This window comes from Antennarius striatus, chromosome 16 (assembly GCF_040054535.1).
Source record: "Antennarius striatus isolate MH-2024 chromosome 16, ASM4005453v1, whole genome shotgun sequence".
In the NCBI taxonomy this organism is placed as follows: Eukaryota; Metazoa; Chordata; class Actinopteri; order Lophiiformes; family Antennariidae; genus Antennarius; species Antennarius striatus.
The window spans coordinates 18,118,711-18,130,588 of NC_090791.1; the positions used below are offsets into that span (position 1 = coordinate 18,118,711).

Genomic DNA, 11,878 nt, shown 5'->3' on the forward strand with positions numbered 1-11,878 from the left:
AAGCAATCATCAGAAATGCAATGGAAAAAGACCTCCATGAAACAGTGTCTAATGGAACTGGTGGAAAATTATAGCATGTGATGGAAAATGAAGAAAAAAACTTTTCAAGTCAAAAGGTTTTTCTTGTATAATGTGTATTACAGCCCTTAATTAGATCCAAGGTCAATCTTTGAAATTTTTGTGGAAAACTAAATTAGAAATATACATATTTGTCCCACTACTATTAACGCAAGTAAAACTAAGTATATTTAATTGAAAAACACACAAGAAAATGTACCAGGGTGTGCGAAAGGGTTAAACATAGACACTTTGGTTCTTATCAATGAAGTGTCATAAAAGCAGTCTTTGAAATCACTAACCTCGCCCCTTTACAGAGCCCCATTAACACCTACAATTCCATTTACTCAGCCATAACTATTGCTGGCTGCATGTGAGGAGAAATGGTCTCTAAAACTTTTTCCATTGCATTAAAATGCCTTCTGGGTCTTTTAGTTGTTGCCTCATTGATCGCTAACTTTGTTCTGATGTGGCTCAACACTCAACACACTCCGGAATGCCCTCTGCAAAAGGTAAAATCGGTCCAACCTGTGGTGCACAATGAGCGAAGCACCGTTTTTGCCGATCTCTCAGTGGAAGAACTTCAACAAGTGAGTGATTACATGTCCAAGATCCAAGGAATGAATATTACTCACAAATTGGGTTCACCTCCTTCAGCTGACTACTTGTATCTGATCGACCTCTCCCTGCCAAAAAAACAGGACATTTTGCAATATCTGGATTTCAATGGACCAAAACCAGTAAGAGAAGCAACTGCAGTGGTTTTTCATGGTAATACAAACAACATTAAGGAGTATGTAGTAGGTCCTCTGCCCAATCCAGTCTACCACCGTGATGTCACCTTTGAGAGATACAAAAGGGAGATCCCTTTAACTGTACGTCCAATGTCTTTTGGGGAGTACATTCTTTTAGAAATGTTTATTTGGAATGCACTTCAGCCAGTCACTCAACTGCTGAAGGAGAGTTTTGATATTGAGAAATTAGAAGACATTAGGTATGTAGACAGCATGCCCAGAGGACTCAAGTCAGGGGACAGACATTCATGGCTTTCTTTGTGTCGAAATCAGGAAGGATTTTTCATTCACCCATTGAGTTTTGAGATACTAATTAATCACCAAAGCATCAACTTTTTGTCCTGGCGTGTCATTAAGGTGTTTTATAATGGTCAGTATTTTGACAGTATATTTGAACTGAAGGAACAATACGAGGCAGGAAATGTGACAAAAGTCATCTCCAGACTTGTACCAAATTATGCATCACTCAAACCCAAGCAGAAACCGACGGGCGTCGGACCCCAGCAATTTTATATACATGGAAAGCGATTCAGTGTGAAGAACAATCACATAGTATACCTTGACTGGAGCTTTGCCTTTGGTATGAATATGCTCAGTGGCATGAGAATTTTTGATGTTCGTTTTAGAGGGGAGAGGATCATTTACGAGTTAAGTGTTCAAGAGGCCATGTCAGTCTATGGGTCAATCAACCCAGCATTGATGCTCACAAAATTTGTTGATGGCAGCATGGGCATTGGCCGGTTAGCCTCTGAGCTGGTCAGAGGGGTGGATTGTCCTTATGCAGCCACATACATCGACACTTATCATTATTTTGACACTGGTGTTCCACGTCAGATCAAAAATTCAATTTGTGTTTTTGAACATGACATGAGCGGTCCACTCCGGAGGCATTTCACAGAGATTTTCTCCAACAGTTATGGAGGATTAGGGAACAGCGCCTTAGTTTTCAGGACAATCACTACCATTGGAAACTATGACTACATGTGGGATTTCATCTTTTACAAGAGTGGCTCAGTGGAAGCCAAAGTTCATGCCACTGGTTATATTACCTCTTCCGTTGCACTGAAGGAAAATTTTCCATTTGGTCACCAAGTGGCAGAGAATGTCACTGGTAATATTCACACCCATTTTATCAACTTCAAAGTGGATCTTGATGTTTTAGGTAGGTATATGAAATATAGAGAATTGCAGAATGTCATTTCAAAAAGTAAGATATAATCAGATAAATCACTTCCTTTCCCAGGAGTGAAGAATGTGTTCCAGACAAAAGACATGGAGTTTGTAAACGTCTCAGTGCCCTGGATGCCTGAACGTCATGCAATGATTCCTAAGGTGGTGGAAAAGCAGCTTCAAACTGAGCAGGTGAAGTGTGACTTGAGTATTTAACCAGTGACATTATGCTTAACCCAATGATATAGCGCTGGGTTGAGCATGGGTTCTCATAAAAACTCATAAAGATGGAATAAAATTAATAGATAGCAATAACAACAAAAATTACCAACAATTATAATAACAAAAACAATAATCATCATCATCATCATTATTATCAGTAGTGTAATGCATTTTATTGAACATTGTCTGAGTGTAGTACAAAAATTTCACAAAGAAGAATCAAAAACATTTTATGCATTTTCATCATAAATCAGTCATAATTTCTCAGGCTGTCACATAGTCCACTAAAATATCTTGACAGACACATGGACAAAATTGTTGGTAGCCTTCTCTGAATGAAAGAAAAACCCAAAATGATCAATGAAATAAATTGAAACTGACTTAAGTATTAATAAGTAAAATTAAAATTAATTAATGAAAAAACTGTATTTGCTTTTGAATTGTGATTCAACAGAATAATAAAAAACAATGAAGCAAGACTGGACAAAAATGATAGTAACCCCTAAAAGATAATAATTTGACCGCCAGGGCATGATAAACTAAGATGTGTCCTTTGTTTAGGATTAAAGGTGTCTTCAAACTTGTATTTAGTCAGTCCATCTATTTAAACGGTCACAAGTAGTAACTATGTTGTTTGTTGACAAGGTGTTTAAAACACTGGACCTGGACCATAAGAAGTGAGGGAGTTGTCCCAGGACAAGCAGCTTGATGCTCCTGTGATTACAGTCGCAGGAGCATCAAGCTGCTTGGAAATGGTCTCATATTCATGTCCAAGCAGCTTGATGCTCCTTGGACATGGCTAAGACTTTTAAGGTCCACAGGACTTTAGCCTACTTGTCCACAGGAGGAAAATTAATGACATATTGAAGAGATGGATAATACGAATGATAACCAAAGCATCTACAACAGCTTCCAAAGAAATTAAAGATGAACTCAATGTTAAGGGTACAACAGTGTTGGACTTCATGGTAAAAGAAGGAGCACACTACTGTTGAAAGCAAATCATAAAAAAAGAAACATTGAAATTTGCCACAATACATATCAACAAGCCACAATGGTCCCTGAAGAATGTCCTTTGGACAGTTGAGACAAAACTGGAGCTTTTTGGCAAGACACATCAGCTCGCATAAGTTCAAAAACGCAAAAATAAAGCATTCTAAGAAAAGAGCACTGTCCCTACTGTGAATTTAGGGGAGGATTGGTTATGTTCTGGGGCTGCTTTACTGCATCTGGCACAGGGTGATTTGAACCTGTACAGTCAGTAATCTTCAGATTACCACCGCTATATCCGCCACAGCGGGTCATGGGGAGCCGGAGCCTCAGCGGCATAGGGCGTGTTGCGGGGAACACTCAAGGGCAAGACGCCAGTGCACCGCGGAGCCACACACAAAGACATGCAACCATGCACACACACACTCATTCCTACGGCCAATTTGGAACGGCCAATCAACCTGCAGCGCATGCTTTTAGAGGTGGGAGGAAGCCGGAGAACCAGGAGGGAACCCACGCAGACACGGGGGAGAGCATGCGAACTCCGCACAGAGCGGGACTCGAACCCGGGTCCGCCGTGTTGTGAGGCGGCAGCGCTAACCACTGCGCCACCGTGCCACCTGAACCTGTACAGTTTCAACAAAATCTTAATACTATCAAGGCATTCTGGAGAAAACTGTCAGAATGATGTCAGAGAGCTTAGTCTCACTCATAGGCCATGGGCCTTCCGACAGGATAATGAGACTAAATACACTGCTAAAACCACCCAAGAATGAGTAAGACAAAATGTTGACATTAAGAAAGAAATGTCAAGGGCAGACCTTTTCAGAGGGTCAACCAGCGAACCAGAAACAATGACAGTCAAAGGTGAGGAACAGCGATAGCAAGGACATGAGGCCAGACAGAGATCCTCTCAAGAAGACAGGCTCTCACATGAAATTGATGCCTCCGTCCCAAAATGGAGATCAGGGACAGACATATTTGGTCTCCAACTGGGGAAAGTGGCACATCTGATGGACATGTCTAGTTTGTAGGCAACAAGTTGGCCAGATTACTCCTAACTTCACACAAGGAGCAAAGACCAACCCAACTACTGCTGATAAGACATGCAAGTCCAAAACAGTGCCCAACAGAAGGATTGAGTGGGGTTCCATTGACTGGTAGACATAACGGAGGTGGACAGTCTTAGTCTCTGTGGAGCCAAGAAGCAGCCAAAGCTAAGTGATTCTGGGATGGTGGGGCTGAAGAGCTGGACAGCATTGAAACTGCAAAACTGGGAAGCTGCAAGGAATTGAAAGCATTGCTTTTTTGTAGTCAAGATGGGTTTCCCTGAAAGGAGACTTATGCATCTGTGTTGTCATCAGGCTTACAACTGGCCAACTAAGCAGTAGCTGGCTGGTCGCTAGTTGTGTCCAGAGCTGAGACTAGCAGTTACTCAGCTGGCAGGGAGAAAACTGCTCTCCCTCCACCTCACTGGGGGGAAAGCAGCCAGAGCTTCTGAGGGAGGTTGAGAGGCCCAAGGTGAGAGGCGGCTGGCTGGTGTGGGCTTGCTTATAGGCCCACAGCTCAGCTGTCATATGTTGGAGTTCACCCCGGTGAACGAGAGGGTCGCGTCCCTGAGCCTTCGGGTTGAGGACAGGTGTCTCACTGTTGTGTCGGCCTACAGGCCAAACAGCAGTGTGGAATACCCGGCATTCTTGGAGTCCCTGGGAGGGGTACTGAATAGTGCTCTGACTGGGAACTCCATTGCTCTCCTTGGAGACTTCAATGCTCACATGGGCAATGACAGTGAGACCTGGAAAGGGGTGATTGGGATGAATGGCCTTCCCGATCTGAACACGAGTGATGTTCTGTTGTTCGACTTCTGTGCTAGTCACAGTTTGTCCATAATGAATACCTTTTTCAACCACAGGGATGACCATAAGTGCATGTGGATCCAGGACACCCTAGGCCAGAGATTGATGATCAACTTCGTTGTCATATGATCAGACCTCCGACCGCGTATGTTGGACACTCGGGTGACAAGAGGGGCAGAGCTGTCAACTGATCACCACCTGGTGTTGAGCTGGATCAGCTGGCAGAGTAGAGGGCCAGACAGACTTGACAGGCTCAAACATGTTTTGAGAGTCTTTTGGAAGCATATGGCAGGACCCTCTGTCAGTGAAGTCTTCAACTCCCACCTCCAGGAGAGCTTCTCTGAGATCCCGCAGGAGGCTGGGGACATTGAGTCAGAGTGGACCATGTTCTCCACCTCAATTGTCAAAGCTGCTGCTCGGAGCTGTGGTCACAAGGTCTCTTATGCATGACCCCGAACCCGGTGGTGGACATGGAATGTCACCTCACTGGGGGGAAAGGAGCCAGAGCTTGTGAGGGAGGTTGAGCGGTTCCGACTAGATATAGTCAGGCTCACCTTGGGCTCACAGCTTGGTCTCACAGCTTGGGCTCTGGAACCCAAACCCTTGAGAGGGGCTGGACTCTCCACTTTTCTGGTGTTGTCCAAGGTTAGAGGCAAGGGGCTGATGTGGGCTTGCTTGTGGCCCCACAGCTCAGCCGTCATATATTGGAGTTCACCCCGGTGAATGAGAGGGTCGCATCCCTGCACCTTAGGGTTGGGGACAGGTGTCTCACTGTCATTTCGGCCTATGGACCAAATGGCAGTGCCGAATACCCAGCCTCCGGGAGTCCCTGGGAGGAGTACTGTATAGTGCTCCGACTGGGGACTATATACTTCTCCTTGGGCACTTTGACGTTCACGTGGGCAATGACTGTCAGACCCGGAAAGGGATGATTGGGATTAACGACCTCCCCAGTCTGAACACGAGTGGGGTTCTGTTATTGGACTTCTGTGCTAGTCACAGTTTGTCCATACCAAACACCTTGTTCAACCACAGAGATGTCCATAAGTGCACATGGCACCAAGACACCTGAGGCTGGAAGTCGATGATCGACTTTGTTGTCGTTTCATCAGACCTCTGATTGCGTGTGTTGGACACTCGGGTGAAGAGAAGGGCAGAGCTGTCAACTGATAACCACCTGGTGGTGAGTTTGATCCCCCCCTGACAGAGCAGGGGGCCGGACAGACTCAGCAGGCCCAAACGAGTTTTGAGAGTCTGCTGGGAACGTCTGGCAGAACCCTCTGTCAGTGAGGTCTTCTGGGAGAGCCTCTTCCAGATCCCGCAGGAGGCTGGGGACATTGAGTCAGAGTGGACCATGTTCTCCACCTCCATTGTAGAAGAGGCTGCACGGAGCTGTGGTCGCAAGGTCTCTGGTGCCTGACACAGCGGTAAACCCCCGAACCTAGTGGTGGACACCGCAAGTAAGGGATGCCGTCAAGCTGAAGATGGAGTCCTATCAAATCTTGTCAAATTGTAGGACACCGGAGGCAGCTGACAGGTATAGGAAAGCGAGGTGTACAGCAGCTTGAGCAGTTGCGGAGGCAAATACTTGGGTCTGGGAGGAGTTCGGGGAGGCCATGGAGGAGGACTATTGGTCAGCCTCAAAGAAATTCTGGCAAACCATTCGGCGCCTTAGGAGGGGAAAGCGGTGCACAGCCAACACTGATTACAGTAGAGGCTGAGAGCTGCTGACCTCGACTGAGGATATTGTCGGCCGGTGGAAAGAATACTTCCGAGGATCTCCTCAATCCCACTACCATGTTTTACACAGAGAAAGCAGACACTGAGGTCTCAGAGGTGGACTCATTCATCACCCAAGCTGAAGTCACCGAGGTGGTTGCCAAACTCCTTGATGGTAAAGCACCAGGGGTGGATGACATTCGTATCAAGTTGACACGTCTCTGTAACATCATATGGGAGTCGGAGACAGTGCCTTTGGATTGGCAGACAGGAGCGGTGGTCCCTCTTTTGAAAAAGGGGTACCGGAGGGTGTGTTCCAACTATAGGGGGATCACACTCCTCAGCTTCCCGGAGAAAGTCTATTCCAGGGTACTGGAGAGGAGGATTAGACCTATAGGCGAACCGCAAATTCAGGAGGAACAACGCGGTTTTCATCCCGGTTGTGGAACACTGGACCAGCTGCATCTCCATCGAGTGCTCGAGGGTTCATGCGAGTTTGCCTGAACAATCCATATGTGTATTGTGGATCTAGAGAAGGCATTTGACCGAGTCCCTCATGGTATCTTGTGGGGAGTGCTTCAGGAGTATGGGATTCGCAGCACTTTGCTGAGGGCTGTCCGGTCCCTGTATGACCGAAGCCATAGCTTGGTTCGCATTGCCAGCAGTAAGTCAGACCTGTTCCAGGTGCATGATGGACTTGGGCAGAGCTGCCCTCTATCACCGATTCTGTTCATAATCTTTACGGACAGAATTTCTAGGCGCAGCCAGGATCCGGTTTGGGGACCAAAGGATTTCATCTCTGCTTTTTGCAGACGATGTCATCCTGTTGGCTTCATCAAACCTGGACCTTCAGCATGTACTGGGGTGGTTTGCAGCTGAGTGTGACTCGAGTCAGGATGACGATCAGCACGTCTTAATCCGAGGCCATGGTTCTCGACCAGAAAAGGGTGGTGTGCCCTCTTCAGGTTGGTGGAGAGTCTGTGCCCCAAGTGGAGGAGTTTAAGTATCTTGGGGTCTTTTTCATGATTGAGGGAAGTATGGAACATGAGATTTACAGACGGATCGGTGCAAATTCAGCAGTGATGCGGTCACTGTATAGGACTATCGTGGTGAAGAAGGATCTGAGTCACAAGATGAAGCTCTCGATTTAGCGGTCAATCTGCGTTCCTACTCTCACCTATGGTCATGACCGAAAGGACAAGATCCCGCATACAAGCGGCTGAAATGAATTTCCTCCATAGAGTGGCGCACCTGTAGAGATAGGGTGAAGAACACAGTCACCAGGCAGGAGCTCGGAGTAGAGCCACTGCTCCTCTGCCTCGAGCGGCACCAGCTGAGGCGGCTTGGGCATCTGTTTTGGATGCCTCGTGGATGCCTCCCTGGGGAGGTGTTCCGGGCAAGTCCTACCAGGAGGAGACCTTGAAGAAGACCAAGGACACGCTGGAGGGACTATGTCTCTCGGCTGGCCTGGGGACACCTCGGGCTCCCCCCGGAGGAGCTAGAGGAGGCGTCTGGGGAGAGGGAAGTATGGGCATCCCAGCTGAGACTGTCGCCCCTGCAACCCACCCTAAGTGGTTGAAGATGGGTGGATTGAATTTTATTAAAGAACTGACATAGAATATAAAGAAACAGACTAAATAAATAGAAGAAATAAAAGAAATATAGAAACTAGCAAAAAGAAAAAGAATATAGTGAGAAACTGGGTTAATGTACAATCACACTGGAGAAAAAAAACTAAGAAAAAGGGACCACATGAGGTTGATGTACAAGCAAACCTTGGTTTTCGAACGCTTTGGACATCGAAGAAATCGAAAATCGACCAAAAAAATTCGGAATTTTTTTGTCTTTGAAGTCGAACAAAATTTGGAAATTGAACGCGAAACAAACGCAGTAACATCCATCTTCCTCTTCCTGTCCAACATTCACACTTGCTCACCTGAACACTCAATTGAACACAGGCACATTACGCATGTCGCACTCAATAGAACAAGCTTATTATATTTACATGTAACCAGTTGCAGATACAACAGGAAGTCCCAAATAAGAGCGTCACAGAATTGTACTTAACACAACTGCTCACCACCACAAAGGTAAAAATTCTTATCTTTATTGTTCTTATGCTGTAACTGTAATGTGCTTTTTATTTTAGTTTACTATATTCAGTAATTTTTCACTTAATTTGCATTCTATTGCCTATGGTACGAGTTATGGTACCGTAAAATTCTGTCCAAAAGATGACGGTAACTCGTACCGTGGGGGAACTTGATTACGTTGATGGGTTTTTTTTTCTTTCTTCCTCGTGTTTGCTTCTTTCTTTTATATTTCTTTGATATGTTTAATTACTATACAATTTGATATATAAATGACATTATGAAATAACGTATACTGTAGTACACGGATACAGCGGCAGAAAATGGATGGATATTATGTTGAAAAAGGTAGTTTTCTAGCATCTTGGAACGGATTAAGACCATTTACAGTATTTGTAATGGGAAAAAATGTATTTGGAATTCAAACAAATCAGCATTCGAACAGCCTTCTGGAACAAATTGTGGTCGGAAACCGAGGTTTGCCTGTAATAATAAACTACAAATGGACAGACTAAACCAATACTGAAACTAAAAAAAGAACTGAATAAAAGACTTAGATTCTTGTCAACGCATATCTTATATTTGACCACATAGGAGGCTGCTCTACGACATGACGACAAGATTCCTCGCTACCTCCATATTGCTAGCACACAGAAAAATAGCTGGGGTCATCAGCGCTCCTACAGGTTGCAGGTGTCCAGCTTTGCTGGGGACCACATCCCAGAAAACCAGCCTGAGGAGAGAGCCTTGTCTTGGGCCAGGTGAGGCTTCTGTGATGATGTCTGGTTATCAATTATCAAGGTCATGGTTATCCCAAAGATGTTTAAATCAATCCACTGGACTCTTGGTTGTAGTGGTGGTTGGTCTTGTCTCAGCTGATTAAACCTGTGAGGTGTGGTCAGTGATATCCATGTTCCAACAACCATCGTTGAGACCCGCCTGGCTCATATCAATCAGTATGATATGTGGACTCCAGCCAGCACTTCCATCAACCATTGTTGATGACCCAGACGGGTCTCGACAATGGTCCTTTGAATACTACCATATTAAACCTCAGGTTTAATAAGCTGAGACAAGACCAACCACCACTAGAACTGAAGAAACCTCTAGGATGAGAGGCAAAATGTCTTCCAAGAAACTTTCATAAAGTTCAGTGGATCGATTTAAACAGCTTTGGATTCTGTGATGATGAGATGGAATGTGTCAAGAGTAGAACAAGACTGGTAGAGAACCCAAAAGCACGACAGACTAGCAGGTGGGTTGAGTCTCAACAGTTTTAATCAGCAGGCAGGGTTCAGGTATCAGGTAAGTAGTACAAGAGGCAGACAAATCAGACAATCGACAGGCAAACAGGTAGAATCCAGAAACAAGGCAGGATCAGGCATGAAGCAGTCAAAACCAGGGCAGACAGATCCGATGAAAGGTTAGCAACAAGCAGAGACTGGAAAAACTGGCAAGATCGAAACAGGGTCAACAAACAGGCAGCATATACAGGCTGGAGAATCAGGGCGAGCACATAACAATCTGGCAGAGGACAAAGGGCTGAGCAAGCTATATGAAGGTCAGTGGCTGATTAGGGGAGTGGCTGCAGGTGGGTGAAGGGAAGGCAGGTGCTGGGAATGAAGTGATGCTGATGGGACAGCATCTGAAATGACATGATTTGTTAGTGAAATAAAAACAAACATGAACTATGAGACACGATGTGTGACAAGAATGTAAAACTTTAAGTCACAGAAGCTTGACAAAATATCTCACATTCATCATCATCAATTGTGCTCTATTCTCAGTAAAGGTATTTTTTCAAATCTGGGCTGCTTCAGTCTCCTCAGTATCATCATGTCATCCATTTCTGTCTCTGAATCTGACTTGTATTTGCTTGTCCAGGTATAAGGTAGCCATCACTAAGCAGAAGGACCTGGAGCAGGCCAGTGGTAGTCTGTTCAATCAGCATGATATGTGGACTCCAGCTGTTGACTTTAGCAAGTACATTGAAGACAATGAAAACATAGAAAATGAGGTATGAGTGGGCTGGGGTTTTACCTTGGTAACGTTATGATAGCTTCAATGTAATGTAATGTCTTCCATCCTTCCATTTCTTTGTTGTCAACAGGACCTAGTTGCCTGGGTAACAACTGGCTTCCTCCACATCCCCCACTCAGAAGACATTCCAAATACAGTAACAGTGGGTAATGGTGGTGGAGTCCTGTTGCGGCCCCACAACTACTTTGAAGAGGACCCATCTATCCACTCTACTGATGGTGTGTACATCAGTCCAGGCACCGAGAACAGCTGTGAGAACAACAGGATGGCTTGTGTGGCTCAGGAAACCTGCACTCCAGTGCTGGAACCATTCACCTACCACAGTTTTAGGAAAGGTTACCAGTAAACCATAAAAGAGGATATATGTAATTTGACCTTTTCTACCAATTTAACTTTGTATTGGGGGAATTCATTTAAATGAAGAGATCTGCTATTTTGAACAGAATAAAGAATGTGAAGTGTGGGGTGCCTTCACTGGATTTAGCAAAGACTTTGAGTCACAGAACCAATTAAATATGTGTAAAAAATAATAATAATAATAATTGATCATCTTAAATTGGCAGCATGGGGGCACAGTGGGTAGCGCCGTCGCCGCACAGCAAGGCGGTTCAGGGTTCGATTCCCGCTCTGTGCGGAGTTTGCATGTTTTCCCCGTGTCTGTGTGGGTTCTCTCCGGGTTCTCCTGCTTCATCCCACCTCCAAAAACATGCGCTTCAGGTAAATTGACCATAGTTTCTCAATTAGAATTTCATTATCAGTTGTGTCAAAACCTTTTTTGAGGTCATAAAAATTCCTATGGAGTACATCTTCTGATCTACGGCATCAGTAATGACTTCTATTGTGGTACATAACCTTTTTTTAAGGACTGATTAATTATGGATAGTATAGGTTTATTTATGAATGGTAATACCTCTTTGAGGAGCGTAGTTGGAATTTTTTC

The 11,878-nt window shown here is 44.9% G+C and overlaps 1 protein-coding gene across 1 annotated transcript; it reads left to right on the plus strand.

Annotated features, from left to right (window-relative positions):
• The first annotated feature begins 440 nt into the window (after positions 1-440).
• Positions 441-11,390, plus strand: LOC137609421 (amine oxidase [copper-containing] 3-like). Its single transcript, XM_068336433.1, has 5 exons — positions 441-2,013; positions 2,095-2,213; positions 9,493-9,659; positions 10,783-10,915; positions 11,009-11,390. The coding sequence occupies exons 1-5, from the start codon at positions 441-443 to the stop codon at positions 11,282-11,284; spliced, it is 2,268 nt and encodes a 755-aa protein (XP_068192534.1). The 3' UTR covers positions 11,285-11,390.
• The last annotated feature ends 488 nt before the right edge of the window (positions 11,391-11,878 follow it).

Excerpts from the sequence above, each read along its gene's own strand:
- LOC137609421 (XM_068336433.1), top strand. The coding sequence starts at position 441 with ATGGTCTCTAAAACTTTTTCCATTGCATTAAAATGCCTTCTGGGTCTT. Across the intron at positions 2,014-2,094 it reads AGTGGATCTTGATGTTTTAG|GAGTGAAGAATGTGTTCCAG; the intron begins GTAGGTATATGA and ends TTCCTTTCCCAG. Across the intron at positions 9,660-10,782 it reads AGAGCCTTGTCTTGGGCCAG|GTATAAGGTAGCCATCACTA; the intron begins GTGAGGCTTCTG and ends TTGCTTGTCCAG.